The 21,508-nt window shown below is 42.7% G+C and overlaps 1 protein-coding gene across 3 annotated transcripts in view; it reads left to right on the top strand.

Moving 5' to 3' along the window:
- Positions 1-21,508, top strand: part of kif6 (kinesin family member 6) — a 553,299-nt gene that overhangs the window by 440,825 nt on the left and 90,966 nt on the right. For all 3 annotated transcript variants that reach the window (XM_059982794.1, XM_059982793.1, XM_059982792.1), the window contains one exon: positions 15,067-15,151. In XM_059982794.1, coding sequence (XP_059838777.1) covers positions 15,067-15,151 — 85 coding nt within the window. The remainder of the gene's footprint in view (positions 1-15,066; positions 15,152-21,508) is intronic.

The raw sequence follows: 21,508 nt of genomic DNA, 5'->3' as shown, positions 1-21,508 counted from the left end.
ATATAGACTACATCCACTGCCTTACCCTCGTCAACATTCCTCGTAACTTCTTCAAAAAATTCAATAAGGTTTGTCAAACATGACCTTCCACACGCAAATCCATGCTGGCTACTCCTAATCAGATCCTGTCTATCCAGATAATTATAAATACTTATATACTCTCCTTATAACTAATCCTCTTATTCAGACAGCATCTTGGTAAACTTCACATGCACCATCTCCAAAGCTTTCTGATCCTTCCTGTAATGTCCTGTAAAGAACAATACACAATACTCCAAGTGCAGCCTTACCAAAGTTTATTTCAACTGCAACGTGATTTCTTGACTTTCATATTCTGCCTCTGGCACTGAAGTCAAGCATGCCATCTGCCTTCTTTACCAGGCTTGCATGGCCACTTTCAAGGAGGTGTGCATTTGGACCTGTTTGCTCATTCCTGGTCTTACAGGATATTCAGATTTATATTGTTCTTTTGTTGTCAGCTCAGACAACTTAACTACACAGAGGGAGTGAACGAGTAGGCACAAAGATTTCTTGAGGTGACTGGAGTAAGTGGAGATGTGAGCTGCAGGAAACAGAGGCTAGGGCGGAGGCAAATAGGGCTTGCTTCATTGAGACCAGAGAGAACAGCAACAGTGACCCTGCCAAAGTAAACACTGAGAGATAGAAACTTTCATAAACAGACTCTTAAGAAACAAGATACATTGAAAAAAATGGAAAGATGGTATAAGCAAATATTTCAAAGTGATTCAGGCAGAAGCATATAATTCCTAACCATCATGTAAACCACAACACGTGCAATATAATGTTACAAAATCACTTTGAAAGAGTTCTCTGTATTTTTGTGTCTGAAATTCCAGTTATGTTAACATCTGATGGAAGTTATAGATGCATGGAAACAATTAATAAAATATGTATGCTTTAGCAATGAGCACACTAATTGCCTGGAATTGCTCAAAATAAAAATACCGTGTGGGGTTATGTTGTCTAATCATATTACAGTTGCTGTCTTCATCTCTGAATTAATAGCATGCAAAATGCATCCATTTAAACTCCTGAATAACTATGACACCATTTTTTTCTTGTTATCTAAACAAAAATGATCTGGCATTGCTCTAACTCAATCACAGATATATCAGGCTATCGCCGCAGTTCAAAATATTAGTTACAAAATCATTGGAGGTCTATTTAGCTGCTGCTGTTTTCAATCTTTCATTTCATTAACTATTTCAGAGGAAAGAAAAACTTCAAATATAAATTCCGTTGACTGTTTCCTCACCTCCTCCCTGATATAGACATTTTACTTGTGATTTGATTGAATTTCTTAATTCTGTTTATTTTCCATGCAGCATTCTCTCATTACTGAGTGGTACTTTAGGAACAATACTAAGAGGAGCATAGGGTCATAGAGCTATACAAAATGAAAAAGAAGCCATGCCAACCAAGGTGAAAGAGACCAAGCGGCTCTTAACCTTGGCATTTTTAATTAAGTTTATAGCCAATCTTATACATCATCCACTTTATTTTTAAAGTACAGTCTTGCCAACCAAGGTACGAATGGATTACAGCTTGGTAGGTCAGAGTTTTAAGTTCAGTCCGGCATCTTCCTTAAGGTATCTCTGTACGTTTTCCTTGTAGAATGTGTCAATTTTCTCCAGGTCCTCCAGTGTCCTCCCACAGTCCAAAGACGTACTGCATAGGTTACTTGTTCATTGTAAGTTGTCCTGTGATGAGGTTCGAGTGAATTCAAGGTTGTCGGGTATTGCTGGACAGTGCAGCTTGAAGAGTATGATGGGCATACTCCGTGCTGTATCTCTGAGTAAATGAAAATAAACAGAACAGGAGGTGGGCTTTGCAGGCTGAGCTAACACATCTTCATTTGCCCATGACAGATGGTGGTGAGCCACTGCAGTCCCTAAGATATGGGTGTATCAGCAATGTTGTTAGGCAGAGAATCCCATGATTTTTACCCAATGACAGGGAAGGAACAGTAATATATATCCAAGTCATGGTGTCCCTGTGCTTTGGTTGCCTTTGTCCTTCTAACTGGTAGTGGTCACTTGCTGTAGTGCATCATGTAGGTGGTGCAAACTGCTGCTGCTGTGCATTAGTGCAGAGTGAGTAGGTGGCTGTGGAAAGGGTCTCCATGATGTAGGTTGCTTTGTCCTCTTGTGCTGAGTTTCCCAAGTGCTGTCGAAGATTCAGTCATCCATGGTTCAAAGTCTAAAGCTAAACATAAATTTATTATCAAAATACATATGTGTCACCATACACAACCTCGAGATTCAATTTCTTGCAGGCATTCACATTAAATACAAAAAACACAATTAAATACTTGAGGAAGGATATACTGGCTTTGGAGGCAGTAAAGAGAAGGTTCACCGGGTTGATTCCAGAGATGAAGGGGTTAACCCATGCAGAGCGATTGAGTTGCCTGGGACTATACTCTCTGGAATTCAGAAGAATGAGAGAGGATCTTATAGAAACATACTAAATTTTGAAGGGATAGATAGGATTGAAGTAGAAAAGTTGTTTCCATTGGTAGGTGAGAACCAGGGGACATTGTCTCAAGATTCAGGGGAGAAGATTTAGGATGGAGATGAGGAGAAACTGTTTTATCCAGAGAGTGGTGAATCTGTGGAATTCTCTGCCCAGGGAAACAGCTGAGGCTTCTTCACTAAATATATTTAAGATACAGTTAGATAGATTTTTACATGGTAGGGGAATTAAGGGTTATGGGGAAAAGGCAAGTAGATGGAACCATGATCTTATTGAATGGTGGGTCAGGCTCATTGGGCCGGATGGCCTACTCCTGCACCTATTTCTTATGAATCAATGAAAAACCATTCATGATGAAATGGACAAACAATCAATGTACAAAAGGCAACAAACTGTGCAAACACAAAAATAAATAAATAAGCAATAAATATCAACAATATGAAATTAAGAGTCCTTGAAAGTGAGTCCAAAGGTAGTGAGAACAGTTCAGTGTTGTAATGAGTGAAGTTGAGTGAAGTTATCCCTTCTGGTTCAAGAGCCGGATGGTTGAGAGGTAATAACTTTTCCTGATCCTTAAAGTGTGGGTCCTGAGGCTCCTGCATATCCATCCTGATGGCCACAGCAAGAAGAGAGCCATGGCCCTGATGGTAGAGGTCCTTGATGATGGATGCTGCTTTTCTACGACAGCACTCCATGTAACCGTGCTCAATGGTGGGGAGCAGTTTACCTGTGATGGACTTGGCTGTATCCACTACTTTTTATGCACTTTTCCATTCAAAGGCATTGGTGCTTCCATAATAGGATGTGGTGCAACCAGTCAATGTACTCTTCACCACAGATCTATAAAGGTTTGTCAAACATTTAGATAACAGGTGGAATCTTCACAAATTTCTAAGAAAGAAGAGGCACTGCCGTGCTTTCTTCGTAATGACAATTATGTGCTGGACCGAGGACAGATCCTCTGAAATGATAACACCGAGGAATTTAAAGTTACTGACCCTCTCCACCTCTGATCCCCCAATGATGACTGGCTCATAGACCTTCGGTTTCCTCCTCCTGTAGTCAATAATCAGCTGGAATTGAGTGAGAGGTTATTGTTGTGGCACAACTCAGCCAAATTTTCTTTTTTGTTCTCCCTCCAAAATGCTGATTTGTCACCACCTTTGATTTGGACAACAGCATTGGTGTCATCAGCAAACATATCTGGATTTTGAACTCTACTTAGTCTCATAGTCATAAGTATAAAGCAAGTAGAGCAGTACAGCTTTATGGTTTACCTGTAATGATGGTAATTATGGAGGAGATCTTGTTGCCAATTCAAAATAACAGGGGTCTGCAAACAAAGAAATCGAGAATATGAGGCAGTATTGAGGCCTAGCTTTCAGAGCTTATTAATTAGTTTTGATGGAATGATGGTATTAAAGGTCAACCGGTAGTCATAAGACCATTAGAACATAAGACATAGGAGCAGAATAAGGCCATTAAGCCCATTGAGTCTGCTCCAACATTTCATCATGGGTGATCCCAGATCCCACTCAACCCTGTACACCTGCCTTCTTGCCATATCCTTTGATGCCCTGACGGATCAGGAAACTAACCCTAATGCGGCCTCCACCACAGTCTGTGGCAGATCATTCCACAGATTCACTACTCTCTGGCTAAAAAAATACTTCCTTACCTCTGTTCTAAAAGGTTGATCCTCAATTGTGAGGCTGTGCCCTCTAGTTCTGGATACCCCCCACCATAGGAAACATACTCTCCACATTGACCCTATCTAGTCCTTTTAACATTACTAGGTTTCAATGAAATTCCACCACCCCACCCCCAGCATTCTTCTAAATTCCAGTGAGTACAGGCCCAAAGCTGCCAAATTCTCCTCATATGTTAACCCCTTCATTCCTTGAATCATCCTTGTCAACCTCCTCTGGACTCTCTCCAATGACAACGCATCCCCTCTTAGATATGGGACCCCAAACTGCTGATAATACTCCAAGTGTGGTCTGGCTAGTGTCTTATAAAGCCTCAGCATTATCCCCTTGCTTTGATATTCTATTCCCCATGAAGTATATGTCAACATCACATTTGGTTTCTTTACCACAGACTCAACCTTTAAGTTACCCTTCTGGGAGTCATGCACAAGGATTCCTGTGCCTGTACACCTCTGATGTTTGAAACTTCTCCCCATCTAGATGATAGTGGCATTATTATACCTTTTACCAAAATGTCTTACGTTTCCCAACACTGTATTCCATCTGCTACTGTTTTGCCTATTCTTCGAGTTTGTCTAAATCCTGATGCAATCATATTGTTTCCTCAGCACTACCTACCCCTCCACCTATCTTCATATTATCCACAAACTTTACCACAAAGCCATCAATTCCACTGTCCAAATCACTGACAAACAACATGAAGAGTAGCAGTCCCAATACTGACCCCTGAGGAACACTGCTAGTCTCTGGTAGCGAACCAGAAAAGGCCTCATTTACTCCCACTCACTCCTTTCTGCCTGTCAACCAATCCTCTATCCATGCCATTATCTCTCCTGTAACACCATAGGATTTTATCTTGTTAAACTGCCTCATGTGGTTCCTTATGAAATGCCTTCTGAAATTTCAAGTAAATGACATTCACTGCCTCTCCTTTGTCCACCCTGCTTGTTACTTCCTCGAAGAATTCTAACAGATTTGTCAGACAAGATTTCCCTTCACAGTCTAACTTAGTCTCCAAGTACCCTGAAACCACATCCTTTATTATTATGCTGATCCTTCACCACCTTTGATTCAGACTTCAGCATAGTTGTCATCAGCAAACATATCCGGATTTGGAACTCTACTTAGCCTCACAGACTCTAACACTTACCCAAGCACTGAGATTAGGCTAACTGGCCTATAGTTTCCCTTCATCTGCCCTTCATAAAGAGTGGAGTGACATTTGCAGTCTTCCAGTCCTCCAGGATCACGCCAGAATCAAGTAACTCATGAACGATCATGACCAATGCATCTGTTATCTCTTCAGCAACCTTTCTCAGGACTCTGGGATGTAGTCCATCTGGTCCACGTGACTTACCCACTCATTCCTGCTCCCTGACGTTCACAGACCTCTGGCACAGTGTTGGTGTCTTCCATGGTGAACTCTAATGCAAAGTGCCCATTAAGATCATCTGCCATTTTTTTGTCCCCCATTACTACCTCACCAGCCTCATTTTCCTGTGATCCAATATCAACTCTCACCTCCCTTTTGCTATTTATATAATTGAAAAAACTTCTGGTATCCTGCTTTATGTTATTGTTTGCCCACATATTTCATCTTTTACCTTCTTATAGCTTTTTAGTTGCCTTTTGCTGGATTTTAAAAGCTTGTCGATCATCAAACTTCTCACTCACTTTTGCTACCTTACATGCCCTTTCCTTAACTTTTATCCAGTCCTTAACTTCCCTTGTCAGCCATGGTTGCCGACCCCTGCCATTTGAGAACTTCTTCTGTAGGACATATCTATCCTGTTCCTTGTGAACTATTCCCAGAAACTTCAGCCATCTCTGCTCTGCTGTCATCCCCACCCCCAGCACCCTCCTCCAATCCACCTGTATAAACTCCTCTTCCATGCTTCTGTAATTCCCTTTATTCCATTGTGATACTGAATTATGTGAATAAAACTTCTCCCTCTCAAATTGCAGTATGAATTCAATTATATAATGATCACTGCCTCCTAAGGGTTCCTTTACATTAAGATCCCTAATAAGATCTGGGTTATTACACAATATCCAATCTAAGATAGCCTTTCCCTGAGTAGGCTCAAGAACAAGCTGCTCTAAAAAACCATCTCGTACAGTAGGCATTCAACATATTCTAAGTCAACACGAATGAATCTGCAGATGCTGGAAATAAATAAAAAACACAAAATGCTGGCAGAACTCAGCAGGCCAGACAGCATCTATGGGAGGAGGTAGTGACGACATTTCGGGCCGAAACCCTTCATCAGGAGTGAAGTAACATGGGATGGTTGAGGGGGGGATAAGAAGTTGGGGGAGGGATGAAGTAGAGAGCTGGGAAGTGATAGGCTGGAGGGAAGGTGGAGAATTATGGGAAATAAAAGAGAAAGAAAGGTAGGGCTGGGGGGCTGGGGATTATAGATAGGGATGGGGCAGGGGCATCAACGGAGGTCTGTGAGTTGAATGTTCATGCCGGCAGGTAGGAGGCTACCTAGGCGGGAGATGAGGTATTGCTCCATCAACCTGCATGTGGCCTCATCTTGACAGTAGAGGAGGGCATGGACAGACATATCGGAGTGGGAGTGGTCTAAGGAATTAAAGTGTGTGGCCACAGGGAGATGCTGCCACTGCTGGAGGACTGAACGCCGGTGTTCGGCGAAACGGTCTCCCAGTCTGCGGCGGGTCTCCCCAATGTATAAATGGCCACATCAGGAGCACCGGACACAGTATATCACCCCAATTGACTCGCAGGTGAAGTGGTGCCTCACCTGAAAGGACAGTCTGGGGCCTGTGACGGTCGCCAGGACGTGGAGCTCTTCTTCCGTCGGCTCCGTCTTTGAGCCCACTTCTTCGGTAGGGACTCTCCCACCCCCACGATGACCCGTTCTCCCGTCTCCAACCCTCCTCCTCCTCATGGACTCCCCGCCCAGGACTTCGACCCACCCTGGATCTGTTTATCTCTAATTGCCGTCGGGACATTAACCATCTCGACTTCACCACCCCTTGCTCCAATTCCAACCTTACCCCCTCTGAACACTCTGCTCTCCATTCCCTCCGCAACAATCCCAACCTTACCATCAAACCCGCTGATAAGGGGGGGTGCTGTTGTTGTCTGGTGCACTGACCTGTACATAGCGGAGGCACAACGACAACTCGCTGACACCTCCTCTTATCTACTCCTGGACCATGACCCCACTAGGGAGCACCAGTCCATTGTCTCCCCAGCCATTTCCGATCTCATCATCTGGGGAGATCTCCCATCCACGGCCACCAAACTTATAGTTCCCACACCCCTTACTTCTCGTTTCTACCTCCTACCTAAAATTCACAAACCTGCCTGTCCAGGCAGACCCATTGTCTCTGCTTGCTCCTGCCCCACTGAACTCATTTCTGCCTATCTCAACTGTTTTATCTCCCCTTGTTCAATCCCTTCCCACCTATGTCCATGATACTTCCCATGCTTTACATCTCTGCAAAGATTTCAAGTTCCCTGGCCCCCACCACCTCATTTTCACCATGGACGTCCAGTTCCTATATACCCCTATCCCCCACCAGGAAGGTCTCCAAGCTCTCTGTTTCTTCCTGGATTCCAGACCCAGCCAGCCACCCTCTACCACCACTCTTCTCCACCTTGTGGAATTAGTCCTCCCCCTTAACAATTTCTCCTTTGGCTCCTCCCATGTCCTCCAAACTAAAGGTGTAGCCATGGACACCCGCATGGGTCCTAGCTATGCCTGCCTTTTTGTTGGCCATGTGGAGCAATCTATGTTCCAACCCTACACCAGTATCTGTCCTCCTCTTTTCTTACGTTTTATTGACGACTGCATCGGTGCTGCTTCCTGCACACATGCTGAGCTCGTCGACTTCATTAACTTCGCCTCCAACTTTCACCCCGCCCTCAAATTCACCTGGTCTATTTCCGACACCTCCCTCCCCTTTCTAGATCTCTCTGTTTCTATCTCTGGAGACAGCCTATCCACCGATGTCTACTACAAACCTACAGACTCCCACAGCTACCTAGACTATTCCTCCTCCCACCCTAGCAAAAATGCTATCACTTTCACTCAATTCCTCTGCCTCCGCTGCATCTGCTCTCAGGATGAGGCCTTTCATTCTAGGACAAAGGAGATGTCTTCCTTTTATAAAGAAAGGGGCTTCCTTTCGTCCACTATCAACTCTGCCCTCCATCGCGTCTCCCGTATTTCACGCATCTCTGCCCTCACCCCATCCCCCTGCCAGCCCACCGGGGATAGAGTCCCCCTGGTCCTCACCTATCACCCTACCAGCCTACAGATCCAACGCATAATCCTCCATAACTTCCGCCACCTCCTACGGGATCCCACCACCAACCACATCTTCCCCTCCCCCCCCCTCTCGGCTTTCTGCAGGGATCACTCCCTACGCGACTCCATTGTTCATTCATCCCCCCCCATCCCTCCCCACCGACCTCCCTCCAGGCACTTATCCCTGCAAACAGAACAAATGCTACACCTGCCCCCACACTTCTTCCCTCACCACCATCCCAGGCCCCAGACAGTACTTTCAGGTGAGGCACCACTTCACCTGCGAGTCAACTGGAGTGATATACTGTATCTGGTGCTCCCGATGTGGCCATTTCTACATTGGGGAGACCCGCCGCAGACTGGGAGACCGTTTCACTGAACACCGGCGCTCAGTCCTCCAGCTGTGGCAGGATCTCCCTGTGGCCACACACTTTAATTCCATAGACCGCTCCCACTCCGATATGTCTGTCCATGGCCTCCTCATGTCAAGATGAGGCCACACGCAGGTCGATGGAGCAATACCTTATCTCCCACCTAGGTAGCCTCCTACCTGCCGGCATGAACATTCAACTCACAGACCTTCGTTGATACCCCTGCCCCCCCCTTACCCCATCCCTATCTATAATTTTAGTCTGGTTCTCTTTCTCTCTTTCCCCTCTCACTATCATCTCCCACCAGCCCTACCTTTCTTTCTCTTTTATTTCCCATAACTCTCCACCTTCCCCCTAACCCATTTCCCTCCAGCCTATCACTTCCCGGCTCTCTACTTCATCCCTCCCCCCACTTCTTATCCCCCCTCGACCATCCCATGTTACTTCACTCCTGATGAAGGGTTTTGGCCCGAAACATTGTTATTACCTCCTCCCATAGATGCTGTCTGGCCTGCTGAGTTCTGCCAGCATTTTGTGTTTTTTATTCAACAGATTCTCTTTCTTGCGATCTGACACCAACCTAATTTAACCAATCCGCTTGCATATTGAAGTAATGACAATTGTGTCATTACCCTTATTATATGCCTTTTCCAGCTCCCTGTGCAATCTCAGCCCCATCATCTTGACTACTATTTGGAGGTCTATATATGATTCCCATAATGGTATTTTGTTACCCTTGCAGTTTCTTAACTCCACCCACAAAGATTCAACATTCTCTGGCCCTATGTCACCTCTTTCTAAGGATGTAATTCCATCTCTTACCAACAGAGGCACACCACCACCTATGCCTTCCTGCCTGTCCTTTCGATACAAAGTTTGTCCTTTGATGTTAAACTCCCAACTATCGCCTTCTTCCAGCCATAACTCACAACGTCATACCGACTAATCTCTAATAGCGCCATGAGTTTGTCCACCTTATCCTGAATGCTACACACATTTAAATACATCACCTTCAGGCCTGCATTCTTTGCCCTTCTGAATTTTGCCTCTGTGATACAATTTAACTCTTTGCTCTGTCTGCATTTGCACCCAATCACTGGCTTGTCCTTCCTTACATTCATGTTACACCCATCATCTACTTGTAAACCGACTGAGTCATCCTCAGCTCTATCATACTGGTTCCCATCCCCCTACCATATTAATTTAAACCACTCCCAACACCTCTTGTAAACCTACCCGCAAGAATATTGGTCCCCCTCAGATTCAAATACAACCCATCCCTTTCGTACAGGTCACTCGTGCCCCAGAAGAGGTCACAATTATCCAGAAATCTAAATCCCTGCCCTCTTCAGCCACACATTTATCCGCCACCTCATTCTATTCGTATTCTCATGACCTCCCCTTTGTTGTCCTTATCTTCGAAGTCTTGCTCTTTGGCCTCTGCCTGTATACAAGAAGATGGTCAGATTTCCCAAAATGTGGGCAATGGGTTGTAGACGTTCCTAATTGTGACCCAACAGTGGTTGAATGTATTGGGACCTCCTGACTGCAGGTAATATGTTGATGATAATTGGGCATGGATTTCATCAAGCAAGCCTGACACTTATTTGAATGACATCAAGGTTGGCTGTTTCTTGTTTGTTGATTATGGCGAGGAGAACTCTCTTGGTATATAGAATTGTCGGCACTTAATTATCAGATGTTCAAGGTTGGGGAAACAAAAGTTCGAGACCACTACCTCTGCGAACCATGAAGAGTTTAACATAAAACATAAACTCTCTCCTCATCAGTCCAGTTCATCCAAGAAGCCCACAGGTGTTACCAACGTTTCTGACATTTCTCCATGAAGCAGTTGGAGTTTAATGCTGAGAAGTGTGAGGTTCTACATTTTGGCAGGAATAATCCAAATAGAACATACAGAGTAAATGGTAGGGCATTGAGGAATGCAGAGGAACAGAGAGATCTAGGAATAACTGTGCATAGTTCCCTGAAAGTGGAGTCTCATGTAGATAAGGTGGTGAAGAGGGCTTTTGGAATGCTGGCCTTTATAAATCAAAGCATTGAGTACAGAAGTTGGGATGTAATGCTAAAGTTGTACAAGGCATTGGTAAGGCCAAATTTGGAATATTGTGTGCAGTTCTGGTCACCGAATTATAGGAAAGATATCAATAAATTAGAGAGAGTGCAGAGACGATTTACTAGGATGTTACCTGGGTTTCAGCAATTAAGTTACAGAGAAAGGTTGAACAAGTTAGATCTCTATTCATTGGAGCGTAGAAGGTTGAGGGGGGATTTGATCGAGGTATTTAAGATTTTGAGAGGGATAGATAGAGTTGACGTGAACAGGCTGTTTCCATTGAGAGTAGGGGAGATTCAAACTAGAGGACATGATTTGAGAGTTAGGGGGCAGAAGTTTAACGGAAACATGAGGGGGTATTTCTTTACTCAAAGAGTGATAGCTGTGTGGAATGAGCTTCCTGTAGAAGTAGCAGAGGCCAGTTCAGTTGTGTCATTTAAGGTAAAATTGGATAGGTATATGGACAGGAAAGGAGTGGAGGGTTATAGGCTGAGTGCGGGTAGGTGGGACTAGGTGAGATTAAGGGTTCGGCACGGACTAGGAGGGCCAAGATGGCCTGTTTCCGTGCTGTGATTGTTATATGGTTATATGGTTATAAGCAGGGAATCTAGTAGTCCCTCATTTCCCTCTGATATAGCAATCTTACCATTAGGTCATCTATCTTGATCTCCAATGACTGTGCTTTTGCTAACTAGATACTGGAAAGAGCAAGTTTTACACCTCGGCCTTTTAGTCTGGCTTGGAGTCCTCCCTTTCTCCCTTACTTCCAGCCATTTTGACTTACCTTCATCCGCTTAACGGTGCCATACCTGCAGTGAGAGTAGTTCAGAAGGAGTATATTTTGAGGTTTTGTAAGCTGCCTGCAAAGCATTGCCGTGTTTCATGCTTCCCAATGACTTCAATTAACCAAGGCCCCAAGATGCCATATTTGCTCAAAACCTGCCCGAATGTCAAGGGCAATTGCTCTCACTTCAGCTGTGGATTCAGCTCTTTTGTCTATATTTGGAACCAAGACAAATTAGGTCATGAGCTGAGTGACATGGGCAGAAGTCAGAATGAGTTTCTGTGAGCTGGTTATTGCTAACCAAGTGCTACTTGGCAGTTCCATCTATTAGCCCTTCCTTCAACCAAATTTCCGAGTTGTATTCTGCATACATACTCTGATAATAAAATGAACCTTTGAACCTTTGCCCCTTTGACTTTTGCGTGTAGGCTAATAGAATGTTATTGGCTGGGTTGAATCTGTCTAGGACAGGGGTGTCAAACTCATTTTAGGTCACAGGCCGGATTGGGCAAAATGCAGCTTCATGTGGGCCGGATCAGTCGGGCGCGTGCGAACGCAGCTTTCATTGCCTCCGTTTTTTCAGCCTGTTCTCATGTGTCTCAGTCTCTGCTATAACTACAAAGTGTTTCACTTCACAAATTCCGTTTCTTATGAAGAAGACTGCTGAGCAAGCATTATTTTTATGATTGGTATTAACTTACAATCACAGGCTTCATATCGCCAGGCCATTAATAATTAAAATAATAGATCTATCTAAAATGATCTCGTGGGCCAGATATAATTGTACGCCGGGCTGGATATGGCCCGTGGGCCTTGAGTTTGACACCTATGGTCTAGGATCTTGTGGACAGGATAATACCATAGTCATATTCCCAGTCAGGATAATAATGTTGGGCAGATGCCAGTGTTGTAACTCTAGTGGAAAAGCTTGGCCAAACATGCTGCATGTTCTGGAGCACAAATGTTCAGTACCATTACTGGAGACCATAGCCTTTTCTGTATTCAATACCTTCAGTCACTTCTTGAAATCACATTGAGTAAACCAAATTGGCTGAAGACTGGCATCAATAATTCTGGGAGCCAGTGGAAGAGGTTGAGTAGGACATCCACTTGGTACTTCAGGCTCATGATCTTGCAAATGCTTCAGGTTTCTCCTTTACACTTCGCTGCCTGATTCCCATGTCCTTCATGAGACTCGTCCTTCTACAACATCGTATACAGTAAAGGATACTTGCATGTTTATTTGTAATCTAAACCACCTATGCTGCTTGGAAGCCAATACAATACGTTGCACTAGGCAGCATCAGGAACTAATTGTGCTTCACAACTGCAGCAACTGGGGTTTAGTCCTGATTTTGGGTAAAGTTTGCATTTTCTTCCTATGACCACTTAGGTTCTTCATGATGCTCTGGTTTTGTTCTGCTTCTCAAAGACATAATGATTTGGAGCTTAATTGGTTACTGTGATTAGTCCTTAGTATAAAAGGATGGTAAGAATATCTAGCTGGAGTTAATAGACATGTGAGAGATAATGGGTTACAGGGTCACATATGAGAATAAGATTGGTAGGATTACTTAGTGACTAAGCATGGACCCAATGGGCTGGATGGTCTCCTTCTACATTGTAATGGTATATGATCAATATGAAATATGAGAAAGTGTAACCTGTCTTATTGATAAAGTTGATGAAGAGTAGTCTGTCCCAATAAAGGCTCATTGCCTGAAATGTTGACTGTACTCTTTTCCATAGATGCTCCCTGGACTGCTGTTGCTGCAACATTTTGTGTGCGTTTCTTCTCATGTTTGTTTCTTATTGAAAATTTGTTATCTTAGCTAAGCAAAACAAACTTCACAAATGATGATAGATAATGACCATGCAAGAGAGACTACAGATGGTGAGAATCTGGAGCAACAAACAAAATGTTGGAGGAACTCGTAGGGTCAGGTCAATAGATAGTTGACGTATTGGGTTGAGGACGATAAATGACCTGAAGCTTCATCTGCTTTAGTTGCTAGATAAAAGATATTTTCACTGAGGAGTCAATGCAAAACCTTGTTGTATATAGACTTGATTTACATAGTCATAGAGTTGACAGCATTGAAACAAACCGTTTGACCCACCGTATCCATGCCAAGTAGTGGACACAAATTTATATTAATCCCATCTTCCAGCATTGGCACAAAGCCTTCAATGCCTAGCTAATCAAAGTGCTCAATTAGACAGTTAATTGCTGTCAGAGACTGTTTTCATCACACTTAGGCAGAATGTACCACTCTTTGAGTGAAGATTTCCCTCAGCTCCCCTTTAATTCTAAATCTATGGCCTCATATGTTAGCTGTATCTGATATGGAAAAAAGTTTCCTGCAGTCTACCACTCACAATTTTATATATATCAATTATATTTCCTCTGAATCTTCTTCACTCCAGGGAAAATGGAGCTAGCTTCTCCTGTCTTTTAGTACTGTCCTGGATTGTTTATAAAATCATAGGAAGCATAGGTAAGATGAATAGTCATGTTCTTTCCCAAGGGTCTAAAAGGACATAGGCTTAGTTGAGAGGGGAAACATTTAAAAAGGAACCCATGGAGCAGCTTTTTCATATAAAGGGTGGTCAGCATATGGAATGAGCTGTCAGAAGAAGTGGTGGAAGTGGGTATTGCTACAATATTTAGACCTATACGTGGATAGAAAAAGTTTAGAGCAGGGGTTCCCAAAAGGGGTCCATGGACCACTTGCTTAATAGTATTGGTCAATGGCATAAAAAAGTTGGGAACCCCTGGTTTAGAGAAGAGGTACTAATTCAAGTAGATAACTTTGTCAGCTTGGGTGAGATGTGTTGAAGGGTAATTTCCAGGTTGTATTACTCTATGACTCCCAATTCAGGATTGCAATCCCTCAGCACTGCACCAGTGCATCATCATGTACCAGGCAACCAAGCCCCTCAAGTAGGTCTTACACCCTTAGCCATTCTACTCAGAGCACTACCTTTGACCTGATGTCATTGGAACTATTTTCTCTAGTTGTCTTTTGTAAGCAAGATTGTAAAAATGCAAACAAAAGTGAGCTGTTTTTTTTAAGGAAAAGGATTCATTTATGACCTTGGCAGAAACAGCCTTGCAAAATGCTTCTACCGTGACATATGTTGACTAGAGGATTTCCCTATCAAGGGCAATAGAAGATAACCTTCTGTTAGAGCTTCCACCACAGTTGTATGTTTCATTGTACCCTCAGATGGGGATTCCTGCCTGCTTTGCTGAGATTGAGAATGCAGGCAACAAAGAAATTTTCAAAAGGTGGATGTTGCTTGCTACTACAATTCAATATTCCTTTTTACAACTTTTTACTAGGTGTGACTAGTGAGCCTGTAGATGTCAATAAACCAGATCAATTTGAAGAAGAACTTCGACAGAAACTTGAAGAAGAGAAAAAGAGGTTGGTGGCCATGTTTAATATAATTTATGAATAGCATATGTATAAACAATGTCACCAAGGAGTGTATGAAAATGCAGATTTTGGAAACTGAAGATAATGGAATCTGATAAACTATCCATTGGAGAAATTAGCATCTTTTGGGGGAGGAGGAATTAATGACATTTTCGGTCAAAACCCTGTATCAGGCCTAAGTGGAGAGACAAAAACTATCAATGAGAAGGGGAAAGGGCGAGACAAGAGGCAGTGAGTGATTGATGACCCAAGAAGGCGGATGGCGGCAGGGAGGAGAATTGGAAAACAAAGGTGGGTCAGTGATAAGTGGAAGCAGAAGTGGAGGAAAATAAATGACAGGTGAAGCCAGGAGGAAAGAAGTTGGAACAGCTGCAGGAGAGTGATAAGCAGGAACACAAAGGCTACCAATACAGGAATGTGGTTAGCAATGAGGATCTAGACATAGAAAGGAGATTAGGTAGGTGAACTGGTGAGAAAATGATTCCATTATCACATTCTGCATCTTAAATTCATTGGCCATTATTGGATAATTGTCATTATCACACTATTACTAATTATTATTATGCTAATTTGTTCCCTTTCTGGATTCACCTCCTTGGTCTCATCCAACGGTGGTTCCTCCATCCCCAATTCAGTATTTCCCAAACAGCTGAAAAACATACGGTTGAGGGTAAACTCCAGTGTGGTTCAAAATCATAAAACACGCCTTGTTTTTACCTATCCCTCTCATTTCCCAATCCCCTTGCCCACTACTAATTCAGCCCTGTTGTAGGAGGAAGCAAATGGGCAGGAGTTCCCTGCTTCCCCAGAGTGCACTAAGTTATTTGGAGAGATTGAAGAATTTAAGGCACCATACATCTGACAGTGGTTGATTTAGAATTGTCTCAAGGGAGGCAGGTCATCTAGAGGTGATTATTGTCATGAAGATTCCTGGAAGATTTTTAAAAAAAGCATTATCTTTGTAAATAACCCATCACTGGGAGTACGCTGCAATGCATAAGTGAATATATTTCCTCGTTTGTGATTCCAACATTCCTGTTATCTCCAAGGGGTAATATATGGTCAGACCATATCCCTAACCTGCTTCAATCACTGCCCCAACATCCAGCCATGTGCACCTAGTTAAGAAATGACAGGAGTACATAAATCTTCCAGAACCATGAATATGAAAGACTCAACTGGCCTAAATTCTCATGTCATAGTGAATTAAGCAAGGTTTTCTGAAATGAAACCATGCAGTTCTACTTTAAGGATTCCCCTTCAGGGTGTCTGTGGTTTAACCCTTCTCAGATGGTTTATTGTAATTAGTTAATCATAGGAATTTATGCAACAGAAGGAGGTCATTCATCCTATGATAAAGGAGACAAATCCATCTTCTAACTTGTGGCCCACAGTCTGGCGAATTATTTTACATCAAATCTAAATGCATTTCAAATCTGTTAAATGTTTCTGCGTCCAGCATTATTTCAGAGACCCCATTCTGTTCCTAACCATTGCCTTTTGGGTGATGGTAAGAATTTGGGGAGAAGGGAGTTGAATGAAACGCTGCCAAAGAAACATGTAGCCAGCCTAGTCAATGGTAGCATTGAGGATTTGGTGGCAGCCATTTCATCGTGGTAATGGCAAACATTGCCATATCTAACTTAGTATATTCAGCAGAGGATCTGGGGTGATCACAGCTCTGGTTGGAATCATTTCTGGAGGCTTGACCACATGAAATGCTAACCATATGATTCCCAGAATCCTGACATCTGATCAGATTGATTAAATATATTTTATCACACTTACTGTAGAAAAGTGACGGGCCTCCTCAGGCTGAGTATCTTTCCTTGTAGTTCCATATTGTGAGACATTTTATGACAAGGATATAATGAAGGTAATAAATTTAAGCATGCATTGTAGATGGATCAAAAATAGGAAGCAGAAATAAATGGTTAATTTTTAAGTTGGGAGGCTGTAATTATTTGATTGATGTAGGGAACACTGTTAAACTTGTATCCAAGTTTGATACAAAGATAAGCTATAGAATCAACATGTTTATTAAAAAATAAAATGCAGAAAAGTTTAATGATGATACGAAAAGGCTAAATAAATGGATATAAACAAGCTAAATATAATGTGTAAACATAATGTCATCTGCTTTGGGAAAATAATAGTAAAGCAAAAGTTTGAAAGCAAAATGATAAAGCCAAAGCAAGAGATTGAAGGTGATGGTGTCTAAGGCTGCGTCCACACTACTCCAGATAAATCCGTAACCAAAGCTTTTTCTCTTCGTTTTTACCCTCCATCCACACTAAAACAGCATTTTCGTCCTCTGAAACCGGCGCTTTTCAGAGACACTTTCCAGAGTGTGTATTTTTGAAAATGCTGCTGAGACAGATCAGTGTGGACGGGGTAACCAGAGAAATCAGAAAACGCTGTCAGACGGCAGCGTGCTATTTCATTGTTTTCTTGACCGCAACCTAACAATTTCAGAACAGACAGCAACGAGACTGGTGCCAGAAGAGTTAGAAATGAACTCACCAAATACTTTGGCCCATAACTTACTGAATAAATAAGTATACTCACTTCCTCTGTTTTCTGTCCTTGCTTGTATGAAAGTGGTTTTACCTATTTATGCAAGTACTTCTCTGACAACAGATGTGTAACAGCCTACTGTAACATTGTATGGAAATACAAGATAATACTGCTGCAGACATGTTTTATACATTTAACAAGGTGCTTTATTAATGCAAAAGAGTTAGTCAGTTTTTCAATGTTCGTCATCAGCCGGGTCATACAGTCCGTGAACTCCCTGTCAGTTGCCTCCATACGCTTCAGTATTTGTTTTTTTAACTTTTAAATCTTCCTGCGCGACAGCCAACAGCTGCCCGTTGTTTAAGTTTTTCTAGTCTGTAACTAAACAAACACGCACCGTCTTTCACAGCGAGATTCAACACCAAACATGTCGCTTGTTTTCGGTAGATGTGTCCTGCGCATGCGCAGTAGGAGGAGATTTGACGAGATTTCCGTTTCAATGTGGACGGAGATCATTTTAAAAATGCATAGTGTGAACGCCTATTGTTTTTACGCAAAACCGGCATTTTCAAAATTATCCGGTCTAGTGTGGATGTAGCCTAAAGTGGTATTGCTGAGAATTCATGTGCACAGACAGGAATCAATTAGAAGGCTATCAGTATGTTGGTTTTTACTTCCAAAGAGTAAAGATCTGTTAATCAGCTTGTAAAGGGCCTAGGTGAGACTGCATCTGGAATAGTGTGCACAGGTCCAGTCTCCCATCTGAAGATTTGTTGAATTGATTCTTGGGACAGAGAGTTTGTGTCAGGAGAAGAAATTAAGCAGATGTTAGCATGTGAGTATTATTGAGCAAAAAAAAAGAAAATTTGGGAGCATAGCACTGCTGAGATTGCTCTGAAAACCAAAATAGGCATGATGAGCTGAAAGACTTATTTCTATGAGATTATTATCTCATACACATTATTATGGGCATACACAGAATGAAGAATGGGAGGATGTCATTGAAGTATATACAATTCATACCAGGCTTGACATGGTAGATACAGAGAAGACGTTTCCTCAATTGGATTTCCTACAGCAGGGAGTCATAGAGTTATACAGTACAAAAACGGGCCTTGGTGCAACTGGGCCACGTTGACCAAGATTCCCATCTAAGCCCTTGTTTGGCCCATATCCTTCTTTTCTATGCATATGCCTGTCTAAGTACCTTTTAAACATTGTCAATCTACCTGTCTCAACCAACAAGTTATCCCAAATAGTTATCCCTCAGATTCCTTTTAAATCTCCCTCCTCTCACTTTAAAACTGTGTCATCCAGTTCTTGATTCCTGAACTTAGGTAAAAAATGCTATGTGCATTCACCCTCTCTATACCACTCATGAATTTATGTACCTTTAAAAGATCACCCCTCATTCTCCTATGTTCCAATGTAAATAGTTACAGCAACATAAATCTTCTCTGCATTCTTTCCAACTTAATGGCATCTTTCCTTTAGCAGGTTGGCCACAACTGAATTCAACATTCCAAGCTTCAGTTTCAAAATAAAGGATCAGCTTTTTCCAAATAAGATGAGAAGTAATTTTGTCACCCTGAAGACAGGGAGTCTTTAGGATTCACTACCCAAGACATCTGAGGAGACTCAATCACTGAGTCAATTCAAGACATAGATTGTAATGTGAGGGAGTCAACATTGATAGAAACATAGAAAATAGTTGCAGGAGTAGGCCATTCGGCCCTTCGAGCCTGCACCGCCATTCAGTATGATCATGGCTGATCATCCAACTCAGAACCCTGTACCTGCTTTCTCTCCATACCCCCTGATCCCTTTAGCCACAAGGGCCATATCTAACTTCCTCTTAAGTATAGCCAATGAACAGGCCTCAACTGTTTCCTGTGGCAGAGAATTCCACAGATTCACCACTCTCTGTGTGAAGAAGTTTTTCCTCATCTCGGTCCTAAAAGGCTTCCCCTTTATCCTTAAACTGTGACCCCTCGTTCTGGACTTCCCCAACATCGGAAACAATCGTCCTGCATCTAGCCTGTCCAATCCCTTTAGAATTTTATACGTTTCAATAAGATCCCCCCTCAATCTTCTAAATTCCAGTGAGTATAAGCCTAGTCGATCAAGTCTTTCTTCATATGAAAGTCCTGCCATCCCAGGAATCAATCTGGTGAACCTTTTCTGTACTCCCTCTATGGCAAGAATGTCTTTCCTCAGATTAGGGGACCAAAACTGCACACAATATTCTAGGTGCGGTCTCACCAAGGCCTTGTACAACTGCAGTAGAACCTCCCTGCTCCTGTACTCAAATCCTTTTGCTATGAATGCCAACATACCATTTGCCTTTTTCACCGCCTGCTGTACCTGCATGCCCACCTTCAATGACTGGTGTACAATGACACCCAGGTCTCGTTGCACCTCCCCTTTTCCTAATTGGCCACCGTTCAGATAATAATCTGTTTGCCTGTTCCTGCAACCAAAGTGGATAACCTTACATTTATCCACATTAAATTGCATCTGCCATGAATTTGCCCACTCATCTAACCTATCCAAGTCACGCTGCATCCTCTTAGCATCCTTCTCACAGCTAACACCGCCGCCCAGCTTCGTGTCATCCGCAAACTTGGAGATGCTACATTTAGTTCCCTCGTCTAAATCATTAATATATATTGTAAACAACTGGGGTCCCAGCACTGAACCTTGCGGTACCCCACTAGTCACTAGCCTGCCATCCTGAAAAGGTCCCGTTTACTCCCACTCTTTGCTTCCTGTCTGCCAACCAATTCTCTATCAATACCATACCCCCAATACCGTTTGCACACTAATCTCCTGTGTGGGACCTTGTCAAAAGCCTTTTGAAAATCTAAATATACCACATCCACTGGCTCGCCCCTATCCACTCTACTAGTTAAATCTTCAAAAAATTCTATAAGATTCGTCAGACATGATTTTCCTTTCACAAATCCATGCTGACTTTGTCCGATGATTTCACCTCTTTCCAAATGTGCTGTTATCACATCTTTGATAACCAACTCTAGCATTTTCCCCAACACCGATGTCAGACTATAATTCCCCGGTTTCTCTCTCCCACCTTTTTTAAAAAGTGGGGTTACATTAGCCACCCTCCAATCCTCAGGAACTAATCCAGAATCTAAGGAGTTTTGAAAAATTATCACTAATGCATCCACTATTTCTTGGGCTACTTCCTTAAGCACTCTGGGATGCAGACCATCTGGCCCTGGGGATTTATCTGCCTTTAATCCCTTCAATTTACCTAACACCACTTCTCTACTAACATGTATTTCCCTCAGTTCCTCCATCTCACTAGACCCTCGGTCCCCTACTATTTCCGGAAGATTATTTATGTCCTCCTTAGTGAAGACAGAACCAAAGTAGTTATTCAAGTGGTCTGCCATGTCCTTGTTCCCTATGATCAATTCACCTGTTTCTGACTGTAAGGGACCTACATTTGTCTTGACCAATCTTTTTCTTTTCACATATCTATAAAAGCTTTTACAGTCAGTTTTTATGTTCCCTGCCAGCTTTCTCTCATAATCTTTTTTCCCTTTCCTAATTAAGCCCTTTGTTCTCCTCTGCTGGTCTCTGAATTTCTCCCAGTCCTCAGGTGTGCCGCTTTTTTTTGCTAATTTATATGTTTCTTCTTTGGACTTGATACTATCCCTAATTTCCCTTGTCAGCCACGGGTGCACTACCTTCCCTGGTTTATTCTTTTGCCAAACTGGGATGAACAGTTGTTGTAGTTCATCCATGCGATTTTTAAATGCTTGCCATTGCATATCCACCGTTAACCCTTTAAGTATCATTTGC

The sequence above is a fragment of the Hypanus sabinus genome, chromosome 10 (genome assembly GCF_030144855.1).
Source record: "Hypanus sabinus isolate sHypSab1 chromosome 10, sHypSab1.hap1, whole genome shotgun sequence".
Lineage (NCBI taxonomy): Eukaryota > Metazoa > Chordata > Chondrichthyes > Myliobatiformes > Dasyatidae > Hypanus > Hypanus sabinus.
The sequence above is the reverse complement of the archived record's forward strand: the minus strand, read 5'-3'. Positions and strand labels throughout refer to the sequence as shown.